This window comes from Ursus arctos, unplaced genomic scaffold, assembly GCF_023065955.2.
Source record: "Ursus arctos isolate Adak ecotype North America unplaced genomic scaffold, UrsArc2.0 scaffold_16, whole genome shotgun sequence".
Taxonomy (NCBI): domain Eukaryota; kingdom Metazoa; phylum Chordata; class Mammalia; order Carnivora; family Ursidae; genus Ursus; species Ursus arctos.
This window is the reverse complement of record NW_026622830.1, coordinates 28,607,394-28,633,571: the sequence shown is the minus strand read 5'-3', so window position 1 is coordinate 28,633,571 and position 26,178 is coordinate 28,607,394. Positions and strand designations below refer to the sequence as shown.

Here is a 26,178-nt window from a genome sequence, read left to right as displayed (position 1 = left end):
GAGTGCTCAGGTGCTGCTGGAGCACAGAGGGGCACAAACCCCAGATCAGATGGTCTTGGTGAAAGATGACAAGGAGTTAGCTAGAGTCTGCACACGGGGCAGCTGTGGTGCTCCCACATAAGGAACCAAAACGGAAAGAAGAATCAACACAGGAACTGCCAGTGGATCCGGATCCCCGGGCTTGGGGTGGAGGGAAAGAGGTACAGAGAATGCTGGAAGGCTGCAGGAAGGGATGGTAGACTCTGGAGAGACCAGGTGAACCCCTGGGCAGGGGGAGTGTGAGACAGGTGTCTGTGGATCACCCTGTGCAGTCACTTGGCAGGAAGCACGGTATGCCGACCTGGAGCTCAGGAGGGGAGCTCAGGGTTGGAGAGGGCTGAGGGTCCACCACACACAGACCACAGGAATGCCCGGTCTCTGAGGAAGGAGAACAAGGAGGAGCAGAGGCTAGAGAGAGAGAAGGGAGGAACTAGCGGACAGAGAGTGGATCCCTGGCAAGTGGTAAGAAAGGAATCTGTGGGGATGAAGGGTGGAAGAGGGGAGAGTCTATCATAAAGGCAGGAGACTATAGGCCTGGGGGAAGTGACTTTTTTTTTTTTTTTTAATTAAAATCAAAGACGTGTGCATTTGGTGGTGGTGGTGGTGGAGTGCTGCAGGAAACTGAACGCCCAGGAGGGCGCTGACTTGATGAAGTGAGTCTGAGCACAGTGGGCACTGGATGCCTCGTTCCCCTTCTGAGAAATCCTCCCAGCTCTAGCTCTAACTCCAGGGGGCACAGCCGAGGAGCCGAGGGGCAGGCACTGGATGAAGCAGTCACCCCTGCCATTCCCACATGATGGTGGGGTGTGAGCCCTGATCCACTTCCCTTTAGCCTTGACTAGTTCCTGTTGGGTTTATGTCTCTTGCAGCCATGCAAGTCCTGCTTGAAGACATCTGTTTCGCAGCCAGGTGATATTTAAAATACTGGCCCAGGGGTGCCTGGGTGGCTCAGTCAGTTAAGCGTCTGCCTTCGGCTCAGGTCATGATCTCAGGGTCCTGGGATCGAGCCCTATGTCAGGCTTCCTGCTCAGTGGGGAGTCTGCTTTTCTCTCTGCCTGCTCGTGCTCTGTCTCTAATAATAAATAAAATCTTAAAAAAAAAAATACTGGCCCAAGGAACCAAGCAAATCAGCAGGACTCAGCAGTACGTGGCCAGGCCACATGGGCGGCTGGTAGAGGTACTCAGTCCTTCTGTAGGAACCCTTGGACACACTGGTGTGTAAGCTGCTCAGCACTAGCCCTAGCAACAGGAGGTAGGCAGCCTGCTGGGAGGAAGGCAGGCAGCACAAGGCACATGATGGGCTCTCCTACAGGTTTGCCATGTAGCTTGCTGACCCGAGGCCTGCCCTCCTCCATCTGCCAGGACTCGGTCACAGAGGCACCAAAAGGTAGCCTGCAAAGAGCCAGGGTCTCCTTCCCAAACATGGTACCTCATCAGAAATCCTTCTCAGATTGCTTAATTTACCCATGGTTCTTTGAAAACCACTGAGTTTTCAGTTTATTGCCACTTGGAGTTCCTTAGTTCCGACAGAAGGACCAAGTATTTCTGACACACACTCACTTCTCAGAAACTTCCAGAGGTGGTCTGTCATGGTGCCCCTGCCTCCTGAAGATATCCTGAATATGTGGTGAACTTGGCTCCCATCTTGGAGCCACCGCATCTGTTCACCTTCTGTAGGGTTCTGAGGCCTTCTGTAATGTGGCTCCATGTGACCTTGCCTCCTTTCACTCATCCAAATTTCCAGCATCCCTTGGGTCCAGTTCAAGTCCCACTTCCGCCAACAAGCACAGCAGCAATGACCTCTTGAGTGTGCCTCCACGGCCCAGGCTGGGGTGCCACTTCTCAACTCCTGACGGACTGAGTAGCCCAGGGCCGCCCCTGCTCCTTGAGAAAGGCCCCATGGGTCATGAGACTCTCTCAGCCCTGCACTGACAGCTGTGGCAACCAGTTGACGCTCATGTTCCCATGACGAACTGCTCATGAGGATAAGAGGCAGTGAACAGACCCACCCTCCCAGCTATGCCAACTAAAGACTACATTTCCCAGCATTCCTCCGTGTAGCCTTATGACTAGGTTTTAGCCAACAGGAGTGAAAATGGAAAGCACAGCTTTTGCTTCATGTCCTTAAAAATGAAGTTGCTTTCTTTCCATTTTCTTTTTGCTTCTCCATTGGAAAAGACAGTGATCCAGCTTCAGCCATGAAGACAAATAACATTCTAAGGGACACTGGGACCACAAGATGGGAGAACACTGGGTCTCTGGACTGGGCACACCATTACAAGAGAAATAAATGAACATCCACATTATTTAAGATACAAACGCTAGACACTTTTATATAAATGTCAGGCTTGATATCAGGTTGGGATTGAAGACTCCTACCATCCTGGCCTCTGGATCTGAGGCACTTTCACATAAAAGTCCTGGAAATGTGGACAGATATAAAAGGAAATGAAAGCTATTTAATCTAGTAAGTGTGGATATAAAGACTTATCCTGGACAGAGTGACATAATCCAGACAATTTTATAGCAAAGCACGAGGGAAGTTGGGCTGGCCTTAGCCAGCTACCTCCTCTCTCTTCCATGCCCCTGTGCTAGGGAAACAGTGAGGATGCGGACCATCTTCCAGGGAGCAAGGCTGGCTGGGATCACTGCACCAAAGATGTGCTGGGAATGGAAGATGGGTCCCGGCAACTTAGCTGAGAGCTGGAGAGGCTGTGCCAGTTGGAAAGGAGTTGAGAGGATGGTGGCTTCTGAGACCAGTTGAGACCAAACACTAACAGCAGGGCCAGGAGTGGCCTAGGAGAGCTCCAGCCCTGGTCCGGCTGCCCCATCCCAGACAAAGGGAGACGCTTCCTCAGGGAGTCAAAGCTTTTATTACCTGATAATCCCTAGTGTGGTGCCAGAGATACCGCTCTGGTCCCTTTACTCCCCACAGTGGGTTGCAGTGGTGATGGGGGGAGGGTGGACAGGGCAGGGATTATTTACAGAGCAGGGAGGGAACAACAACCTGAAAGGGGTGGGGGAGAGGGGGGCACCAGGACAACCAATTTCCTCAAGAGCTCTGAGAACTTTGTGCTTTTCTTCTTGGCTGATGCTGAGCTACCTGGAATGAATTTTGTGTTCCTTCTTTAGGAAAAGATGTCTAAACCAAAGAATAATACAGCCCAATTTCCAGGCAGAGGATTTCACGATATCAATCCAAACATCACACTATTTAATTCCCCAATAAAACATTGGAAAAAGGACTATCAGTGCTAACACATTTACATATAAAATCTCCACCTAATAGGTAATAGAAGCCTATGTACCAATTTCTAAAACAGTTATAAGATATATACACAATTTTGGGTATATTAACAAAACAGAATATTACAAAATATTAAAGGCAATTTTCCTGTCCACCGGGTCTCATCACCTCTTACTTGAAGTTGGCATAATCTGAGAACGCGTCAATGTACTCCTGCACCACCTTGTAGCAGAACTCATACTGCTCCTGCAGGGCAAGCGGAGGGAGAACCAGCGTTATGAAGACAACAAGGTACCCGCACCTCCTGACACGCCTATTTTAAAAAAAACGGAAACCGGAGGGGAAGTGAATGTTTTTGGACTTGAACCCGAGTCCAGATACTGCCTGCCAGAGTTCTGACAGCATTCTCCTTCTGGGTTGAGTACAGCTAATTTTGTCAAGATGGAGGTGACCTGAGAGGAAAGATGTAGCCCTAGGCCTGCAGTGGTCAGATGTGAGTGCGCCGGTCTGGTGGACCAAGCAGGAGGGGAGATGGCTCTGTGTGGCCCACACCTCACCACGCTTGCCAGGCTTCAGGTGCCCCAGCTCTCAAAGCCTCACCAACTTGCAATGCTCTTAAAATGCATTTTTCTTTCCCCTCAGACATGTCTAGTTATCCAAGGTTCTGGGGCCCTTGTGGATGCTTATCCCTCTACTCAGTGGTTAGTGGTCACTGAGCTGGTCAGGAGTCTGAGCAGAAGAGGAGGCACTCCTGAGTCTTCCCACCCCGGGACCCGCGGAGAAGTGCAGAGCCCCGTGGGGCACCCAGGCACCCCCTTCTAGCCTTCAGAGAGGCCACTTGATTCTCTTACTGCTAACAGCGCTGTGCCCCTCTGCTCTCAGTCACCAAGGCTCATTCTATCTGGGGCACCTTGGGGAACGATGGGCCCCTGGAAGAGCCTCCCCCTTGAGATGGCCCTGACAGAGAAGGGCTGTGGATGGGTGGTGGTGTGGGCAGCATACCAGTGTCTGGACCATGTGTGGCCTCTGTAGCCGCAGGCTCTTGACGGTCTGGAAGACATCCAAAATCCCCTCCGCTTTCACCCGTTCCAGGACTGTGCTTAGGGCACAGAAGGTCCCCGTCCGTCCTGCCCCCGCACTGTAACAGAGCAGACATATCTGTTACAACCCACTGGGCTGATAAGGTGAAGACAGTGGCAATGAGCACATAAAGGCCAAGGTGGAGGCTGGTGCTCATGGGAAGGGCTGTCATCTAATGGAGATGCTGGTGTGGGGTGGCGGCAAGGGCCCATCTGCTCCTCTCCACCTAAGCCCTGTGCTCACACTGCTCTGGGGAGGAAGGGGTACCCCCGCTGCCCTTCCTGGATGTCCCACTTTGCCTGCTGAGAGACTCGCCCACAGGACAGTGGTGAAGAACCTCACACACGCTCCCTCCCACCCAGCACGGAGCCTTCATTGTCTACCTACAAATGTGTCTGAATTGCCCTGATTTGCTGCTCACTCATGTTGGGATTCTAGTCTCTTTCCTTTCCTGACAAACCCTACCCCTCTGCACTGTGTGTGTGCTGATTCTTTTCCATGCCTCTCATTTGCTTCCTAAATCCCAGGAATCCAGACTCTGACTCTGACACTATCCACTCTGTTCAATGTCATCAGTTGATTCACCAGACCCTTACTGAGTGCCTGCTGTGTGGCAGGGGCTGTGGTGGGGAACAGCACCCCCAGATAGTAAGACCTATGGTGTGGGAAGGAGAAAGAGGAATGGAGTTCTAGGCAGGGTGGTCAGGGAAGGTTCTCTAATAGGGTGTCACATGAGCAGAGACCTGAAGGTGAGGGCAAGGCCCAGCAGCTGTCTGGGGAGAAGTATCTCGGGCACGAGGCAGGATGTCTAGGTGAGGAAGCTGTGTAGCTGAGTCTGATGGATGGAAGGACTCGAAGGAAGAAAGGAGAGTGGTAGGGGTGAGGTCAGAGCCCTCAGATCAAGCTGGGCCTTAGGAGCTGTTATTAGGATTCTAAGTGATGTGGCCTGACTGAAGTTTTTAGAAGAATCTCTTAGGCTGCTGCGTTGAGATCGGGGGGAAGGGTGGGACAGGGGATGGGCTTGCCTAGGGGAGTGGCTGTTAGTCAACAAAGAGGAGGTCCATCTGGGCCCTGGACCACAGATGGAGAGGAATCAGCCAATGAGGACACAAACCAGGGGAGAAGCTATGCTGAAAGCATTCCACAGAGAAGTGAGTGGTTAACTGTGTTTGATGCTGACGAAGGTCAAGGGTGATGAGACAGAAGGATCTCTGGACTCAGCAACGTGGAGGTCACAGGTAGCACTCAAAGGGGCAGTTGCAATGGATGTGGTGGGGAGAGGTTAACCGAATGGGCTCAAAAGAGGATGGGAAGAGAGGAACTGAGGAGTAAGTCTGGACAAATCTTTTGAGAAAACAGAGAAACAGAGGGGTACCTGGAGAGGAATTAGAGGTAAGAGTTTTTAAAATATTAAGATGGGAGAAATTATAGCACATCTGCAAGATGGTAGTTATCTAGTAGTTATTCAGAGGAAAACGTGATGATGTAGGATAGTGAAGTCAGGTCCCTGAGGAGCCAAAGGGGAGGGTGGCTGAGGCAGACAGGCCCTACCACCCTCCCCCCCACCCCCAGATCTCTGCCTCCTGGTGTTCATGCCCTTATGCAGTCTCTTCCCCATGAGTGTGGACGGGATTTGTGATATGCTTCTAACCAACAGATAACAGCAATAGTGATGAGATGTATATAATTACACGTATGTGATAACGTTACATGGCATCATAATGCCTGTCTCACAAGGAGATACTCTCTTTTGCTGGCTTAGAAGAGGCAAGTGACCACACTGGGAAGGTCCACGTGGCATGGAACTTCAAACAACAGAGGCCCTCTGTCCAGCAGCCCACAGGGAACTGAATAGTACCAACAACCAAGAGAGCTTAGAAATGGATCCTTCCCAGGGTGCCTGGGTGGCTCAGTTGGTAAAGCATCTACCTTTGGCTTGGGTCATGATCCTCGGGTCCTGGGATCGAGCCCCATGTTGGGCTCCCTGCTCCCCTTCCCTCTCCCACTCTCCCTGCTTGTGCTATCTTTCTTGCTCTCTCAAATAAATAAATAAAGTCTTAAAAAAAGAGAAAAAGAAAAGAAATGGATCCTTCCCATTCGAGCCTCAGATGGGACCACAGCCCTGGCCAGCACCTTGACTGCAGTCTTGTGAGCCCCTGAAGCACGGGATTCACCTAAGATGTGCTCAGATTCCTGACCACAGACTGTGAGATAAATGTGTGTTGTTTTAAGATGTTAAGTTTGTGGTAGTATTACACAGCAATGGATGCTTAATGCAACGGGCTTCAGGGAGCGGTCAGACAAGTTATCCACTGAATAGGAGGGATGCAGGGCCCACAGCGCCAACGCAGGGGGACAGGCGGCTGGGTGCTGGGAGCACATGGAAGTTCTGATTGCTTCTCCTTTCTTAGTCAAACAGAAAACACCGTCCTCTCTTAAATATGAGGACAGAAGAGGTGCTGATGGTATCTAGATTTGAGAGGAGGTGTGAAATAATCATCTAGGACAAAAGCTGGCAAGCTTTTCTGTAAAGGGCCAGATAGAAAATATCTTAGGTTCTGCTGAGAAGACACAACATCAGTTACAACTGCACAACTCTGACTTCTTGCGTGCTGAGCAGCGAGTGAGGCAAGGAGAGCACTACGTATGGTCTCAGTTCTGTTGCTGGAGCATGAGAGCAGCCAGTACAAACACAAATGGGCATAGCTGTGTTCCAATAAAACCTTATATATAGACACCGAAATTTGAATTTCATGCAATCTACATGACATGAAATAAGTCTTTTGATTTTTAAAAAACCATTTAAAAATGTAAAAACGGGACACTTGGGTGGCTCAGTCAGTTAAGTGTCTGCCTCTGGCTCAGGTCATGATCCCAGGGTCCTGGGATCCAGCCCTGCACTAAGCTCCCTGCTCAGTGGGGAGTCTGCTTCTCCCTCTGCCTGCCCCTCTCTCTGCTTGTTCTCTGACAAATAAATAAAATCTTAAAAATGTAAAACTGGTTGTTAGCTTGCAGACCCACACAAAACCAGGTGGTAGGCCAGATTTGGCACCGGGCCCTAATATGTCCGCCATGGTCTGGAAGAGTGGAAGGTGTAGAAGGATAGCAAGGCAGCACTAAGGGCCAACCACGAGGTCAGTGGTCAGGAATGTAAACTGAGGCCTAGAACCGGTAGTTTCCTTCAGCCACACTCAGCGGCACAGTGCAGATGCAGGCTAGCTAGAAAATCTGGGGTTTGCCAAGAAAGGGTGACCTACAGCAAAGGAAGTATTCATCTGGGCAGTCCAAGGAATCCTTTTTTTCTTAAAATTTTAGATTATTTTTAATTTTTAATTTTTTAAAAAATAATCTCTACCCCAATGTGGGGGGCTCGAACTCACGACCCCGAGTTCAAGAGTTGCATGTTCTACTGACTGAGCCAGACAGGTGCACCACCAAGGAATTTTTAACATTTTGCCAATCCAATGGGCACAAAGCCACACTGCATTGTCTTTGTTCTCATTTCTCAGAACATCACTAGTAAAGTTTAGCATCTTTTCGTGTTCACTGACGGTTTGTATTAGTTGGTGCACTTTGCCACTTTTTTCCTCAAGATATCTTTTAAATGCTTTATTTTTGTATAGGTAATAAGTATAGGTAATAAATTAGCATAGCTCAAATTTCAAAACAGTCCCAAACAACAAAAGGTTTCCTTCCTACTCCATTCTTCCCCTTCAGATGCACTCGGGGGAAAGCGCCAATGTCCTCAGGTCCTTGCTTGTCCTTCCAGAGATACTCTTATGCATATACCAACAGAAACATACGTTTTTTAAGTTTTTTATTATTTAAATGATCTCTACACCCCACATGGAGCTCGAACTCACAACCCCAAGATCAAGAGTCGCACGCCCCACTCACTCACCAAGCCAGCCAGGCGCCCCCCAACAGAAACATGTGTTCTTGCCCTATCTCCCGATTGCTTTCGTTCACAGAGCAATACGTCCAGAGGACTAACGCACACCCACTATATAAGCAGACTCCTCGTTAATTTTTGTAGCTCTGTAGCAAGAGACCCATCATAGCTTATTCAGTCAGCCCCCTATTAATATGTCTAGATACTTTACAATCTTTCATTATTATAAACAGTACTTCAGTCCTGGTGATTATGTCCTTTTGGTCACTTGAAGCACATTTACTGGATACATTCCTAGAAGTTCCTTTGCTCATTTTTCTGTTTTTAAAACCAATTTGCAGTGATTTATGATATACTCTTCCTTCTCTTTTTAAGAATTTTTTCCCCTAATTATAATAGCAATACAAACTCATGGTAAATTTTTTTCCCCTAAAGAGCAATCTCAAACAACATGCCCCAAACAAAACTCGCCTCTGCCCCCCAAAACGAGTCCCCTTATCATCTTTCTTCTGTCAGTGGCAGCAATCATTACCAGTAACCCTGATTTAAACTTGGGATACACCCTACAGCCTTGACTCCTCTTCTTTCACATCTATGTTTTCAGTCTTGCTCATTTTTCTTCAAACTATTCTCAAAATAGTCTCTCTTTTCCTGTGTTTCTTAGGGAGGCCAGACCCTCAACCCACAGTGCCCAACTGGTCTCTCCACTGTCAATCTTGCCTGCTGCTCACCTGTACCCCATCACTATCCCAAATGCTCCCCTGCCCAACATCTTAACATCACTGGTTCCCTAGCACTTAATGCCAGGTTCAAACACGACGACCCTCCCTCATTATCTGGCCCTGTGCTGGCCACCACACTCGACTGCCACGTGCTCACCAGTGTATCCTGCTCTTGTCCGTCTTTCCCCACTGTCACTTCCCTGGCCTGCCTCTCCTGGCTCTCTCTCCCCCTCTGAGGGCTGGGGAGAGCGATAGGTACCTGCAGTGCACGGTGATGGGGTGGTTCCCTGACTGCTGCTGCTGCTTCTGCACGGCTGCGATGATGCTGATCATGCCCTTTCCGTCGCTGGGAATGCCCACTTCAGGCCAGCCGTGGAAGTGGAACTGCCGGATCTGCCGGCTCTTGTTCTCCTTTGGGAGAAGGGGGATCAGAGATGCAGGGCGCCCTGGCTTTTCCCCGCAGGAGGAGCCGCATCCCCCAGCCACCTTACCCTGGTGTTGGTGACCAGGAGGTCTCTGACAGTGTAGCTCTCACATTCCTCCTCTTTCTTCAGCTCCACTGTGATGTCTCCATAGGACACCACTCCATCAGAGGGCCAGTACTGGGCACACTTCTCCTGGAGGGACAAATGGGAGAGGTGAGGAGTTTGGAACACCATGTATGGTAGAGACGGGGCTGCCCTTTGAGCTGTCTGCTTCTGTCTTACGGAAGCCACCTCTTCCAGGACACATGTCATCACCAAGGTATCAAAAACTTAAGAGTGGTCATTACATTACTTAATTTCACTCCAATTAACTTCACTAGGATCCTCACTAGGACATCTACAGCTGACCCTTGAACAACACGGGTTTGAACTGCGTGGGCCCACTTATATATAGATTCTTCTGCATAAATACAGGACAGTAGTGTAAGTGTATTTTCTCTTCCTTATGATATTCTTAATGATTTTCTTTTCTTTAGTTTACTTTATTGTAGGAACACAGTATATAATACACAAAACATACAAAATATGTGCTGTTAATGTCATCAATCAATCTTCAGGTCAGCAGTGCTCAATTAATTACGTTTTTGAGGAGTCAAAAGTTACACACAGATTTTTTTAAAAAAGATTTTATTTATTTATTTGAGAGAGTGAGAGAGAGGGAGGGAGGACACAAGCAGGGGGCGTGGGAGAGGGGGAAGCAGGCTCCCCACTGGGCAACAAGCCCGATGCGGGGCTCAATCCCAGGACCCTGGGATCATGACCCGAGCTGAAGGCAGACACTTAACCAACTGAAACACCCAAGCACCCCTACAGATTTTTTTTTTAGTTTGATTATAGCTGACACACAATGTTACATATGTTTCAGGGGTACAACACAGTAATTCAGCAAGTCTACACTATGCTCACCACCAGCGTAGCTACCATCTACCCCCACAGAACACTAGTACCATACCACTGACTATATTCCCTATGCTGCAGCTCTCAGCCCTGTGATATACGCAGATTTTTGAATGCACAAAATAGAAAGAGGGGCTTGGGGGGTCAGCACCCCTAACCCTCGTGTTGCTCAACAGTCAAGTGTATATTTAAAAACTTCATTTCCTGGGGCGCCTGGGTAGCGCAGTCGTTAAAGCGTCTGCCTTCGGCTCAGGGCGTGATCCTGGCGATCCGGGATCGAGTCCCACATCAGGCTCTTCCGCTATGAGCCTGCTTCTTCCTCTCCCACTCCCCCTGCTGTGTTCCCTCTCTCGCTGGCTGTCTCTCTGTCATATAAATAAATAAAATCTTTAAAAAAAAAAAAAAAAAAAAAAACTTCATTTCCTTACTGACATAATCACTTAACCTTTTGGTGTTACTTACCTACAGTCTAAGTTGCCACACGTGACAGGATCTCTGAAGAGCTCTGCCCATCACCTCAGCTGCATCTGACACTTAATGGCAGGGTGGAGGGAGAGGAGTGGAATGTTTTTGTTCCAATTCCTTTTCTCCCCTCCTTTGCTCCCTTGGGGTGTTTCTACCTCAGAGATGCTTACATATGTCAGACTGCTAATCCAAAACTGAACCCCATTGACACTGCCACCCAGCCATGGTGTTTCACTAGAGCCCAGGCCACAGCATCCTTCCATCCCTTTCCTCTTGATCTTCTGAATCTGCAATGGTGCCCGCATTTCTGTTGTTGCGAGTGAGCAGGAGACGGTTTACGGCCTGTCTCTGCTGACATCTGGCTCAATTCCTCTATAAGTATAGAGGGTGGGGACTGCCTCTTTTCCTCTTTGTCTCCCCGCACCTTGCACACTGCCTGCACGCGGTAAGCTCTCAGTAGCTGCTAAATGAATTTGTTCAATGTTTGCAGAACAAGTCACGCTACACATACATAAGTAAAACAATACAGTTATACTGTCCATTCCTTTGAAGCATTTTGGGGAAAATCTTAAATATTTCACTATTGGCAATTTAAAAATCCTCAACCATAAATGTACTTCACATTCATTGGGAAAATTACAAAAAGTGGAAAAATAAAAATCACTGATAGTCTCTTAGTCCAAATAAAATCATTACTGAAGGTCCATTTTAGTGACTCTTCTTGCTTTTCATATGTGTGATCATTCATTACCCCCTTTATAAATGACACTGACCTCATTTTAAAATACAGAATTATCAAAGTGGTGCATCTGGGAAATGTCACAGACCAGTCTTTTCTACGTATACCCACTCGGAGTCCTGAGAATGCTATGAGGGTTGGTGCTCGGGGCCCTCTCCTCAACCAGAACAGCTTTAAAAAAATTCTAATAAAGGCTCTTAAACAGAGATTATGTTGTTTTTTGGAATGTATTTTGCTACCACAGTTCCCTCCCAACACTGCCCTCACACAGTTTACCAGACAGGACTGAAGACTGGGCCTTTAAAACCATTATAAGTGCTAAGATCCAAATGGGCTTGAGAGAAATGGAGTGTATGAGCTAGAGTCATGCTATGACTAGAAAAAGGAATAGTATGGTCCCACACTTGACGGCTTTCAGATATTTGAGACCCTAGTTTGGCGGTGAGGCACAACAGAGAAAAGGGGCTGACTGGAAGAAGGCCACCACGGATACAGAGTCCTCTATTAAAACTGTGGACAGGGAGTCAGCCAAGAGTAGAAGCAAATGGGGAGCCTGCTGTGGCTAGACTAATGGGGACAACTCCCCAAGGTCATTACATGTGGTTGGGACCAAACAAGAGGTTAGTTAGATCAATGCCGTAGAGTGAGTTTCAAGGTGACACAGTTTTGTAGGTGAACAGGTAAGGAGACAAGCCTGGTAAACTTACGGGGTTAGGATTTTTTAGAAAGATTTTATTTATTTATTTGAGAGAGAGAGAGAGAGAGAGAGAGTGAGTACATGAGCAGGAGGGAGGAAGCAGAGGGAGAGGGAGAAGCAGGCTCTTTGCTGAGCAGAGCCTGGTGTGGGTTAGATCTCAGGACTCTGAGATAAATGAGATCATGCCCTGAGCTGAAGACAGACACTTAACCAACTGAGCCACCCAGGCACCCCAGGGTTAGGGTTTAAGGATGATACACAAAGAAGCCACACAAGACAATTATAGATATTGGACCAATGGCAGCAACTCATTCCACTCAGCCAGGTGAAGGTTACAAGGTTTATTTAGTTTAGCTCTCCAAGCGGGCACAACACAGAGGAAGCAGGATGGACTTAAAAACAAAGCCAGCTCTTTAAGAAAAAGGCAACAACTGAGGGAAACGGCAGTCCAGAGGTGCCTCTCACGGCTGTGAGGAGAGCGATGGCAGAGAGAGTGGGGCCTAAAGCAGCACTAGTTCAGGAGGCTGAGTTGAGCTGCTGGAAGGCAAGGTTTTGAGGGAGGTTTTGGAAATACTTAACAAGAGCAGCTTCAGTTTAGAGACCTATTGGGGTGACCCTCCTCTGGGCCAAAGGAGAGAAACCCCCTTCCTTAGGAGGCAGAACGTGGGCCTGAGGAATCCAGAGAAGGGGCCAGCAGTGGCTGTGCCTGCTGGTGCCCAGGGCTATGAAGGCCTGGGGATTCTGCTGAGAAGGGAGACGTGAGAGCACAGAGCTGGACACCAGGCCTGTGCAGAACACAAAGCAGTGACAAATACGGGACCCTCCCGTCAAGGAGTAGGCTGTGACCCATCTCAGAAGCCATGCCCCACTTAGCAGCTAGACGGCAGAAGGGAAGGAGGGAAAATGGAAACTAGGAGATTTAAATTAAGCAAGTGAAACTGTTAGGAAGAAGAACCCAATTCAAGTCTTGGACTAGATGTCAACATGAAAGGCTCTTAAATTTTGTATGCTGGGTACATTTTCCCTTACGAGCTCAGGAAGTCCAAAGAGGATTTCAAGGACTGACCACAGTGAGAATTCTATTTTCAAAATGATCTCTGGCTGCCCTGTGAAGAAGTGACAAAAAGTGGGTGGGAATAGAAGTGGGTAGATGGGCTGTCGGGCCACTTCAGTGGCACAGGTGAGCAGACAGTGGTTTCGAGGAGGGGTCCACAGCTGTGCTGGAGAGAGGTGGACGTGCTCAGCATATGTTAGATCTTACTGATATGGGAAGGGAGGATGATGTGGGCACCGAGGAAAGGGGAGTAATGAAGGTAACTACTAGACTTCTGACATGAACAACTGGGCAGAAGGCGGGACCACTTAACGAGATGGTAAGAGCGGGGAGGAGTAGTACGGGGAAGGAGGAAATCATAGTTCATCTGGTCCAGGTGGAGTTCGAGAACCTTAACAGTCATGTGAAGATATCAAGTGGGCACACGGATACACCAGTCCACAACTGGGAAGTGGGGGCTGGGTTAGAGTCACAGATTTGGGGACCTCTGGCATAGAGATAGCATTCCAAGCCACAGGACTAGATGAGGTCCTCAGGGCACAGTGTGTTAAACAACAGGGGGTTAAGACCTGAGTCTAGGACACTTCAATGATTAGAGGTCACCAAGGGGAGGAGGAGGAGGAGGAGGTCACAAAGAAAACAAAGGTTGCTGCCAGGCCAGTGAGTGGTTGACATCATGGAATTCCACAGAAGAAAGTGTTCTGAGGAAGAGGGAGGCATTCAGTATTTCCAATGCTGCTATAAAAGGGCCAGAAAGACAAGCGAGAAGAAACGACTTTGGAACGGCAAGAAGGCAGTCACCATTGATCCTGACTCAAGTACTCCCAGAAGGAACAGGGTGAGGAGAGAACTCGAAGAGAGGAAGCCTACTCTTCAAAGGAGCTGTGTTGGGATGGAAGGGGCGCAGAGCAATGGGATACAGAGGGAAGGAACTGTGGGTCAGGAGAGAGATTTTTGTTTTGTAAATATAGGAAATGCAAAAAGGCACAGGCTGGTTCGGGTAACACAGCGGAGAGGGAAGTGCTGATGGAGGCAAGGGAGAAGGACCACAGCAACAAGCCTGAGAAGGCAGCAGGGGAGTGAGCAGTCACAGTGGACAGGTGGGCTGTGAGGCAAAGGAACCCCCTCCCACCACAACGGGAGAGAAGGTGAGAGAATGGGTACAGATCTGAGGAGGCTGGTAGCTTGTAGAAGGGAAGATGAGCGCGTTCTCATCCAATTTCGTAAGAGAAGAATGAGCCAGGCTGTGAGATACAGTGCCAAGAAAATAAAAGACCGGGAGGAAATAACGGATGTTAGCAAGGCAAGGATGATAATAATGACAACTCATAAAAACTCTAAAGAGAGCAAGGAGGAAGGTGAGAACACAAGGGGAGTCGGGGGCTGAGGAAGTGGAGGAGTCCCTGGCTCTGGAAGAGGACTTCAATCACCTCCATTTTCACCTCAGTCTGTATTTTCTTTCTTTTTTTTTTTTTTAATTTTATTTATTTATTTGACAGAGATAGAGACAGCCAGCGAGAGAGGGAACACAAGCAGGGGAGTGGGAGAGGAAGAAGCAGGCTCATAGCGGAGGAGCCTGATATGGGGCTCGAACCCAGAACGCCGGGATCATGCCCTGAGCCGAAGGCAGACGCTTAACCGCTGTGCCACCCAGGCGCCCCCGGTCTGTATTTTCTGATTAAGTTTTTCTCTCCAGCTTCTCTCTTAACTCAGGCAAAAGTCCCGGCAGGCAAAGCATCTAGGGATGGGAACTGAAACTACTCTTCAAGCAACGACTGCCCTGACTTCAGCAAGACCCCACGTGACTGGACTGACCCCAAGACAGTGATCGACCTGACCTTTCTGCCCACCTGCACATACCCACTGACCTTTGTCCCACAACTTCCTTATATGAACCTAGAACTATTTTCAGCACTTTGGACAGAGTCTTTGAGACATTAGTCCGCTGTCTTTCCAGTGCTGGCCTCACTGAAATAAATTCCTTTCTTGTTTCACCTCCACCCGTCTCTCTGCCTTTGGACTGTCAGTGGTGAATGGCCGAACCTGGCCTGTTTGGGAGCCCTGGAGCCGGGTGCTCTTGCGCCCTCAGACCCCAGTCTCATCTCTTAGAGACCTGGTAAAGATAAAAATTTGTGGAGTAAGAGAAGGGAAGTAGTGAGGTGGGCACTCAACAGATGTTGAGCAGGGCAGGATGGGGGTGGCTGGTGTTGAGATCCCAAAGGCAGCACAGATATGGGCAATGACGAGGCTGTGATTTGAGTAGATGGCTGAAGGAGCCGAGAGGCCGAAAGACCAAGGGTAAATGGATCACCTGCACGGATACTTATGCCTTCAAGAGCAGAGGCAGGCATACGGGCCACCAAGGGGCAATAAGCCAGCTGTTAAAATCATCAGAAGCTGAGGATGGGAGATGGGAACAGGTGTTCAAGTCCAGTAACAGAATACTTGGGAATGGGGCTTTAATCCCAGATTTATGTCTTCAGGTTATGGACTCTAGATAATGATATCCTACAGAAGCTGCAAGGGAAGCTTTTGTGTCTTTTCTCCTGCTGCCTTTAAGCTCCTCCTCCTAGATAGCACCTAGTGTCTTGAATGGTCTGAGGCTGACAACAGTGATGAGAACGCACAGCTTTGTGGCAGGCATCTAATGCAATCGCTTCTACCGACTCTGGATAAGTGGAACACAACCTTGGGTTGGTCTGACCCCATGCAGAAACTGCTAGAACTGCTCTGCCCACTCGGATGAATGGTCCAACCTAAGCTATTGAGGGAACAAGCCTTACCAAGCCTGTTCCCTTATTGGTGGACCCCTCTGGTTAAGATGGAGCAGGGGAAAAAAAATAAGAAACAGGGAGCAAAGAGGATTTTAAGTTTTAATTCTTTTGGAATTTTAATGTATAGAAAATAGACAATTTGGGATTAAGACTTTTTCCTTGGACTTTAAAACCAGGTGGGGGGAGTGGTGGTGTCATGTGTAAATGCAGGCAACTTTCACTGTATCATTCAGGCTTGTGTTAGTATCTCTGGAGGCTACACTTGACAAATGGTAGATGGAACAGGAAGGGAAATCCTGTCTTACGGGGCCGTGAGGCCTTATAAAGAATGTCATTAATAGCCTGTTCTCATTTATTTCAGAAGCTTCTGGGGGCAAGAGCTGCTGCTTATTTCACAGGCCTTGCAGAGAGGCAACAGGCAGAGTGGTAGGTTGAGGGGCCTACAGGCTTACCCAGTGGGTGGGAGACTGTGTATGTGCATGGCCCTTCACCCCATCTCCACCCTTTACTCTCATCAGGTTTTTTTCAAGGACGGAAGAGCCAGATAATCCAACGGGACGAAGTCTGAGGTATTCACTGGGCCACATTTTATTGCAGGGCAGCGGGCTGAGATGATACTTGTGCTTGCCATCCCAGTGCTTCTCCCTACAATATGGGCCTGCCCATCACAGATCTGGAGGTGGGCAGTATGGGGATAACCGCATGCAGGTCCACGGTTTATCTGCACCTTCTATCCTGGCTTATTAGAGAGGGCCAGGAGGCATGCACCTAGCTCCGTAGCTCACTGGGCACCTGAACCAGTTAGGCATCTGCCTTCAGCTCAGGTCATGATCCCAGGATCCTGAGATTGAGTCCCGCATTGGGCTCCCTGCTCAGCAGGAGCCTGCTTCTCCTGCTGCCCCTCTCTAGCTACCATGAATAAATAAAAATCTTAAAACAAAAACAAAAACAACAAACCAAAAACAAAACACAGTAGCTCACTGCTCAACTGCAGAGCTGAGAACTGTGCCCCAAACCTCTCACCTCAACAGTATTGTTATTAATGATAGATGAAGACCTAGGAAGTACGTCTGTTGATTAGGGACATGACAGAAATCCGGAAAGAACAGCTAATGAGTTAAGTGATTAAAACTGAAAAAAAAAAATCTTGCATATAGAACATCAGTGTGCAAATATGTATAAAGTTGTATCAAAGCTAAACAAACTGTACAAGTACAGAATGGGGAAGGTGTAGCTAGTAACAACTAATGTAAAATACACTTAGTGATTTTTAATTGGTTGTAAATTCACTGAGTCATAAGTGGGTGCTGTCCTTAATTCTTCACCCTGTCACCACGCCACCTCTTCACCATCTTCTGGGACAGACCCATGTCACCATCTGTGCTGAGTCCAGGCCATCGGCAGCATAGCCACAGCCTCCTCTCTGCTTGTGGTGTGCTCGTTTCTAATCTGTCCTCCTCACTGAGCCAGAGGGACTGGGCTCTTAAACCGCTCTATAAAGTCCAAACTCTTCACTGAGGCTCAGGAAGACCTTTATCATCAGGCCCTTGCTGGCTTCTCCAGGCTCCTTCTCTTGAGTCTGATCCCTGTGAAGTCACACGCCAGGCATAAAGAAGCACATTTACCGTACTATGCAACCACAATGGAGTGTTGAAGAACGTAAACACTGTGTGAACACAGACTGTGCCACCCAGCAGTACAGCGAGAGGTGGGGGCAGGAGGCAGGCAGAGAACGAGTGACCTCTGGGATGCAAAGTGCTCAGCAGAGGCTGTGTGATTGTGCATTATGAGATTCCCTGCACTGAGGGGGGCTGACCCATGGGGGCCTCTAAGGTCCCTTACATTCTGAGTTCCCAGACAGTTCTACTTTTTAACTGACTTGAGAATGTTTTCTTTAAAAGATTTCCTTGTTACTGAATGTTAACTTATAAATTTCTTCTTTCTTTTATTTCTCAGGTTCTACTGTTTTCTTTTCTGTAGTTCACAAAGAGGCAACTCATCTTCCCACAGTCCTCTGGTTCACTTTTCTGGCCTGGAAGGCAATCTCTTCTTAGGGACATCTCAGGAGTTCCACATTAGATCCTCAGTCTGGCTCTGCATCCCTCATTTCACTAGCTCTGCCCTGCCTGGGAGGTGGGAGGAGGAGGTGTTGCACAAAGCTAGGCTCTGGGCAAACGTTATTCAGAAGAGAAGTAAGAGGCAGGAACTGTCTGGGGGCTCACACCACACTGCTCTTCCAGTCCTGAGAAGCTCCTGATTGCTCAGATCAACTGCTTGGATATGGCTCTTTGGACAGTTTAAGTCAAACATATCTTTTTAGCTCCCCTCCACCCCTTTTCCTGTGCTCTCTGTCTCCCACAGCCCAGGACATTGTTGAGCTCACCTGGCCTCTCTCCTCCAGTTCTGTTAGCATCACGATAGAGCAGGATTTCCACTCCCAGATCATTCGCCAGAAGTCCTCAATGGTATGGAGAAGAGGGCCCTGGCTGGCGATGTAGGAGTCCTTCTGCCGGTAGCCCTATATAGGCCAGGTCCATGGTAGGAGTAAGGTGGTTTAGTCAGGGAGGGGCTAGCGAAGAAGACAGGCACTAAGATGGGATGGGGCTGCTTGGAGGCAAACTCAATTGCAGGCAGAGCTCCCCTTTGGCCAAGGACCAAACACTGTCTGACATGCTGGTCTCCTTCTATGAGGACAAGGGAAAGGGGGGCTGGAGCTGGGATGAAGAGAACAAGAATGGGAAAGACCAGAGGACTTCAGCCCTTGGCTATGGTCTGTGCTATGAACTTTTCCCTCCAGTTATTACTCCGGTGTTTGCCCTCTGTTTCCCCCCCCACCTTCTGCTCTCTTGGGCCTGATAGACTAGTGTGCACACTGGGTATCGGTTCTGTATTTGATGACTGACACAAGCACAAACCTCCCAAGCACTGGGAGGGTGGCACTGCAAGGTCCAGCCAAATCTCCATGGAGGGTGGGGAACTCTGGGGACACAGCCGCCACTTACATCAATGAAGGATGCATTCACGTAGTCCGTGTTCTCCTCGCCCCTCTTCACTGGAATGATCACTCTGTTGAATTCATCTGCAGGAAGGACAGAAGCTGTGGCTCCCCAACATCACCTGTCCTCTCTTATCTCTCTTTCAATCTTTCCTCCCCCCCCCAGGCCCTGGGTAGGTATAATCCCAGCTGGGCAATAACGTGCCTGTTCCTAGTCCAGGAGGGAGAAACCGTTTGGACTTCATGCTTTTTTCATTTCCAGAAGCCACTAAAGAACTAAGAGCAAAAAAGAGGCAATGCCCTAATTCTGGTCTCCAAGCTGATCATGAATTAGTACCTGAGAAGTGGAAGGAGGGACGGGGCACTAAGGCTTTGCAGTGGGGAGAGGGCTCTTACATGGAATGATCTGTAAAACTCGGTTCTTCTTCATGTTGGCTGGAAGGTTTCCGGTCCGCATCTTGTCATTCTGGATTTTGATGGATGTTAACTTCTGAATTGGGAAGGAAAGGGGAAACATTCCTGATCCCTGTAACTTGGCAAGATTATGCCTATCAGACCTGCATCTTCAGGCTACTCTGGCTGCATATTGCTCCTGCCTTTCCTCTCTCCCTGCTGCTCCACTCCAGAGGCTGTCTTGGACTCTTTAGAAAGCCTTATTCAAATGCACATGCTCCCTTCTCCTGATTCCGGGGCTCCTTCTAGATCTTTGCTACTTAAAAGTGTATAAACCATAAACCAGCAATAGTTTCACCGCGTAGAAATGCAGACTCTCAGGCCCTAACTCTATTTCTCCCTGCCAAACCAGAACTTGCATCTTAAGAGGATCCTACGGTAATCCGTGTGCACATTATACTTTGAGAAGAACTGCTTTAAGGGATGCAATCTTTCCCACTGCAACCCAGAATCTCTTCTTCTGGGAATAGTTACACTGACAAGAGTGTGACATACTCCTTAGGTGTGCTGAGAACCACTGTCTTAATGGCATACAGCAGAGGTCAGCAACCTATGGTCCACGGGCCCAATCTGGCCTGCTGCATATAAATGAACTTGTACAGGAACACAGCCATGACCATCTGTTTGTGTAGCAACTATGGTTGCTCTTGTGCGACAGCAACAATGCTAAGCAGCTGCAACAGAGACCGTCCGGCCCGCAAAGTCTACAATATCTACTGTCTGGTCCTTAAAGGAAAGGTTTACTGCTGCTGTACATCATAATCACCTGTGTGGGGGTGGGGGTGGGGTCGGCTGGGGGACTTAAAAAAAATACCAATGCCAGTCTGCTTGTTTGTTTTCCCTTTTCTCCTAACACAACCCAAGCAATTCTAACGTGCAGGACGGTTAAAAACGACTAGATTATGAATAAAGGGCCAGAAACCGACTGCTTAACCATGCACATATCTTACTTGGGGATTCCCCATTTGTTGCTAAATCTCTAAGAGCCAAGCATTTCATATTCCCCAGAGCACATGGATCCTTCAGTCCAAAAGAGGGAGCTCAGCTTCAACTCACCTTAAACTCCTCCTCTAATCCATTGTTGCTGGTCCCTGGGATTTTGTTGTAAATTTTCTGCAGATGCGTTTCTAGAGAGGTCACCTCTAGTTCTGTATCTCCATAGAGATAATGCTCCAGAAGGGCTTGGTATATGAAGACATACTGCATCTGAAATGCCACGATGCCCGAGTTCCCAGTTACATACGACATGGTCTCTGCGGTGCCAAATGACCCCCTCCCACCCTCAATTCACTCCAGTCCACTTCTCCTTAGACCCTAGCAGGTATAAAACTATTCACTCTTGTTGTCCTGCTTCAGTGAGTCAGGACTTCAAAGGCACGAATCCCGCCGAGGGTGCTTAACTTGGGAGGGAGTGTCCTACTCTGGCAGCCTCCTAGAGTGGAAGCCTGGAGAGAAGGACAAATAACTCCTGCTCATTCTGACAGCACAGATTTAACAGTCTGAAGGGGTTGTCAAAGTCTGGTGACACACAAAACCTGGGCCAGCCACCCTCCCAGTGCTGTGCCCTTTGAACCACATGCCCCAACCACAGAGCTGATCCTCCCGCTGCTCTTGGACATGGCTGAGCTGAATCACAGCTCTGAGGGCACTGGTTCTCCCACCTGCCTGCATGCATGTTTCTCTCAGGACCTGTTTCTCATCCTTACAGTCTAGTGCAAATGACACCTGCCTTCCCAACTCCCGTAGGTACAACCTCCTCTGTGCTCCATGTCTCTTTTAATACATAATTTATAAGGCTTAATAATCGTTTACAATAACCTAGGAGGCTGAGTAATCCATGAGGCCAGATGTTTTGATCCTGGAATGCCCCCACCCTCACCTTACCCACAAAGCACTCACGTCTGTTTGCACCATCTGGCAGCGCTGTGCCCGGATCCGGCTCACAAAGCCATACACGTCCACCTTCCGCTCTGTATGCATCATGTCCAGCATGGCATCAATGACAACAAAGGTACCTGTACGCCCTACACCCGCACTGCAGCCAGAGAGCAGGGGTGTTACTGGGATGGCCAGCATGTCTTGTGGGAGCATACAGGGAGGGGGTAGCATAGGCCAGGACTCCTTCTTCAGGTCATTACATTCTAATTCTGAATGGGGAATAGCTGGAACACTTGTGGAGACAACAACCCCACTGTACCCCGGACTCCGTACCTTTAGTTACCAGGACCAGGGAACCCTGACACTTAGAAAGGTATGAAGGCTCCAAGCGCACAAACCAGCACTCAATCTAGCTTTCTGGCTTCACAGCAGTGGTCTCTCCACCCCCGATCTTGGAGGACTGCCCTTCCCTCTTTCCTCAAATGCTCTATACCCAGTACCAAAACTTGAGGAGTCTCTCTGGCTGCTGCCCCGGGACCTAACAGCTCATCTGCTCTGTGTTAGTCTCTTCTCCTCAGCCGGGGCCCCTGTGCTTTCCTTTGCTCTGACCATGGGAACAGATTATGGTATCAGTGGGGAGCCAAGGGTCAGCCACACTGACCTGCAGTGGACCACGATGGCCCCTGCATACTGAGGGTTACAGGCTTTCACCTTCTTGAGGAACTTGAGCATGCCGATAGGGGTGAAAGGCACCCCAAAGTCTGGCCAGCTGGTAAAGTGGAACTGAGTGATGAGGCGCTGTGGCTTCCTGTTGGTGACGTCGCCCACCTGTGGAGTGAGGAGATCCTGTGTGTTGGTTCTGATAACCTGGGGCGGGGCAGTGCCAGGGGAGGGGAGGCTTAGGAGCCAGGGCCAGCTGTGGTTGTCAGTGACAATGGGGAAATGAGAGTGTATCCAAGGAAGTGTTAACCATGGAGAGAAGATCTCTTCCAAGGAACCCCATGGGATAAGGCAGGGCTCTTACAATTATTCTCAGCTGACAGATGTGAAATGTGAAACTCAGACAAGTGACCCGGTCAAGGTCTCAGAACTAATTAATGGCAAGGTCAGAACTAAAATGCAGGTCTCCTGACTCTTGGTAAGCCCCCTTTCCACAGCACCACCCTGCCCCTCAGCTGAAGGCAACAACCTTAGCTCAAGCTTCCAGGGTCACTCTGGAGGACCAAGAGCAGGGGCCACTACATCCTTGATGTCAGGATTCTTTGGAGTAAGAGGAGGTAAGTCAAGTACCCAGAAAATTGTACCACCTCCCGAGGCACTTGGTTCATACCTATGATGATCAAACTCTATCTCAATAATACTTTTTTCTCCTGGTCATGAAAATGCTCCTCCCTTAGCTTTGACAAAGTTCCCTGAGAGCCCAGATCTCTGGTCTCAGAGTCCAAACAGACCTCACATTCAGTGATTCCTGACCACCCTGAGTAAGGCGGGGAATGACCCAGTCTGTTCCACCCTCTTAGTGGTCAGCAGAGAAAGGAGGCAGGAGACAGTACCTGCTGAATGCAGAACTTTCGCACCGTGTAGTCCACCAGGACGGTCACATCCTCTACTGACACACGGATATTCCCATAGGTCCAGCAGCCTTGGTCTGGCCAGTACTGGGCGCACTTACACTGGAAAGGAACAGACATGCATCCCCTGATGACCTCAGACCTCCCGCCCCCAGCAGACATGAAGAACCTGAAGGAAAGGACCACAAAAGCCCAGACAGAAGTCCCCAGGAAGCCCCCAGAGAAGGCCTCTTCTCTCACCTTGGTCACTGCAGACTTATTTAAACTGTTTTTTTTTTTTTCAAGTTTCTCAGCTTCCATCCTGTTCAGCAGTATCTCTTGTCGTTTACATAGCCCCAGACCTATACTTCTCATTCTTTCCTACCCCTGATCCCTCAGTTCAGGGCAAATTGTAAATTACTTTACCTACAAAATGTGCCCTTCCACAATATCCCAGGTTATGATCTAGGGACAGGCCCGTCTGATCCCCTGGAACCAGCAACCTGCTGACGGGGTTGCCAAGGGGGAATGATGCCTTCTCCGGTCCCTGGGCCCTGAACAGCTTCCAAGAGTCAGAGGTAAGGTCGGAGGAAATGAACTATAGCCCAGCCCTAGTGCTATCCCTCCTAAGCACTGCAGAACTACTGATTAACACATCCAACACCCCAGGGTGGGGATCAAGGTAACTTAAGGGCCACTTTGGGAAAAGACTGTCATGAACGGGGGTTCCTCTTTGGGGCTTGATCCAGAGCTCAGTACTGGTTCTGGCTGTGATACAGTGATGGGACTGGCCAGGCATGGACTTGGTGGCCACAGCCACACACAAAAAAACGGTCAGTCAGCAAGCTGCTTGCACAAGGATCAGGCCAGGGCCTCAAATTACCTTCTCAGTTTATACAGCTCCCTCTGCTGACTCAGAGGATATACAGGAAACCAGGAGAATGAGGGATTAGAGGCCAGGGGAAAAAGCTCCTCTGTAGCTTTTCCTTGGCAAATGGCCCAAATCATTCTTCCAGGTTGTCTTGAAACCAGGGTGAGTTGTCTGACTACCAGATACGGGGAATGTGCCCTAGGCGCACCCCTGAGGTCCACCTGAGACTTCCAGGCCCTAGGAAAGTCTAGTAAGCACACTGGCCTGGGTTCTGTCTGGATGAATGAATGGCACAGGAGCCACAGAGGATGCACAAAGGATGGACAGCCCAGGCTCAGAGAGGAGTTCCTCTGCTGGTCATATCCATCTAATTTCTTCACTCACCTCCTTTCTCTCCTTCAGGTTGGTCACCATGACAATGGTGGCTGTGTTTTGTTCCCAGATCATCCTCCAGAAATCATTCACTGTTTCTTCTTTTGGTCCTAAAGTAGCCAATAGCAAAGATGAGGAGAACACACACCAAGGGGAAGAAATCTGCTGGGAAATTGGGAACATTCATTCCTGACTTTTGGAAGCCTGTGCCCACATGTTCTCAGCTAAATATCCAATCCATCTATCCATCCACCCACCTACTAAGCGAACATTTCCCATCCACCCTGTATGCGTCAGGCATTTTACTAGGAAGTGAATTGGGGGTGGGAGGTTGTCAAAATGCAAAGAGAACCACAAATAATGTCTCCCAAGGTATTATAGATGAGGATTAGAAATCATAACTGCTCACTAAATACCTATGTTATTGGCCAGCCAATGAGCTAAGTGCTTTATACCTCATTTACTCCTTCCTATCATGCTCTAAGGTAGGTGTTGTTAGCCATAGAAATGCTAGGTGACTTGCTCAGGCTAGAATTTAAAATTTACCACCATCCAGCCTTTTCCAAAAAGCTTGAGATTTCTAAACAAAAACGAGGAAGCAAACAAAGAGAAAGACATGGGCTCTAACAGAACAGAGGCTAATGGAATTCCCTGGGTGTTGGTGGAAGGAAAGGCTCAGGATGTAACTCTGACAGAGGCTAGAGGGCAACCAATCTAGAATGGAACTGGAGAGAAGGTTCTAGAGGAATTCCAAGGTAACAAAATTAAACTTAAAAAAAATTAAACCTCATGTTTCTGAAGGTACTGAGAGGAAATATATACTTCTAGTGGAGAGTCTGGGGGGAAAAATTCAGTGCTAGGTATATAAAAAACTAAACAGGAAAAAAAAAAGTAATTATTAACTCTTGGAAAAAAGGAAAACCAAAAGCTGTATAAAACATCATATAATATTTCAGTTGTAATTAATATTAGTACAATAATAATAATGTAAGTAATATTATCTTAGCTCTAAATTGTGATTTAACTCTACTGGGAGAATGGGGAAAAGGGACATGTGTATGCATGTCTGTTTGAGTGTGAGAGTTTGTAAGACGATTAAATAAATTATCACCTATCTTAAGAAGTCATCAATAGATAAAAATGGTTGCACTAGAGTAAAAAAAGGGTAGAAGAAGGAGGGGGAGAACTTTGTTTTTATATGCCTTGTAATACCTTTTTGACTCTCTTAAACTTTTTTATTTCCTTTGGTAAAAATAAAGAGTAATAAGAAAAACAAGTAATGACAGAGTGGATACATGCCAACAAGATGTATGGAGGTAGAGCTGTTCCACTGCCTGGCAAGGTTAGGAAAAATCTCCTGGAGGTGGTGACATTTGAGCCATATATTAAGGTAGATGAGATGGACAGGAGTTTAGAAAGGGGATATAGGGAGAAGAAATTCTCCAGGCAGAGGTGCAGGGGACAGCAGCAAGAAAGAGCATGAGATGTCCGGGGACTGTGAGGAGTAAAATGAGGTTATAGTGCAGGGTACATGGACTGGCAGAAGATGGAGGTGGAAAGACAGGTACCTGAATCTAAAGGGATGGAGGCCAGGCTAAGGAAGGCTTTGTATACATAATGGAAAATCGCGTAGGATTTTCATGAGTCCTAACAAGAGTTTTGCATCAATAAAGGCCATTCTGGTGGAAGAAATGCAAGGAGCAAGGCTAGGACCTAGAGGACCAATCAGCAGATTACTACAATAGAGCTGGGAAAAAGATGGGAATAAGGCAGTGTGTCAGAGAAGACAGATTTTGGAGAAAGAAATAAGAGGACCACTCCTATTCAGAGCAAGGAACAGGTAGATCTGGATGATCCCAAATCTGGTTTGGTTGATCAGATGAACTGCCTTCCATTCATGGTGATAGCCAAAGAATACAGGAAAAAAGCAGTTGAGGGGGCTGAAGGAGAGGCATATTTTAGTCAATT

At 48.3% G+C, this 26,178-nt stretch overlaps 1 protein-coding gene across 6 annotated transcripts in view; it reads right to left on the bottom strand.

Moving 5' to 3' along the window:
* Window positions 1-2,893: 2,893 nt before the first annotated feature.
* Window positions 2,894-26,178, bottom strand: part of PTPRA (protein tyrosine phosphatase receptor type A) — a 151,773-nt gene continuing 128,488 nt past the window's right edge. For 5 of the 6 annotated variants that reach the window (XM_044385739.3, XM_026503145.4, XM_026503147.4 and 2 more), the window contains 12 exons: window positions 24,223-24,320; window positions 22,971-23,090; window positions 22,079-22,245; window positions 21,439-21,574; window positions 20,596-20,745; window positions 19,483-19,576; window positions 19,094-19,170; window positions 18,475-18,609; window positions 9,472-9,597; window positions 9,240-9,391; window positions 4,289-4,424; window positions 2,894-3,532 (listed from right to left, as the gene is read on the bottom strand). In XM_044385739.3, coding sequence (XP_044241674.1) covers window positions 3,458-3,532; window positions 4,289-4,424; window positions 9,240-9,391; window positions 9,472-9,597; window positions 18,475-18,609; window positions 19,094-19,170; window positions 19,483-19,576; window positions 20,596-20,745; window positions 21,439-21,574; window positions 22,079-22,245; window positions 22,971-23,090; window positions 24,223-24,320 — 1,466 coding nt within the window. In that variant the 3' untranslated portion in view covers window positions 2,894-3,457. Of the gene's footprint in view, window positions 3,533-4,288; window positions 4,425-9,239; window positions 9,392-9,471; window positions 9,598-12,295; window positions 17,678-18,474; window positions 18,610-19,093; window positions 19,171-19,482; window positions 19,577-20,595; window positions 20,746-21,438; window positions 21,575-22,078; window positions 22,246-22,970; window positions 23,091-24,222; window positions 24,321-26,178 lie in introns of those variants that run through there. The other variant, XM_057312632.1, reaches the window with a different exon arrangement.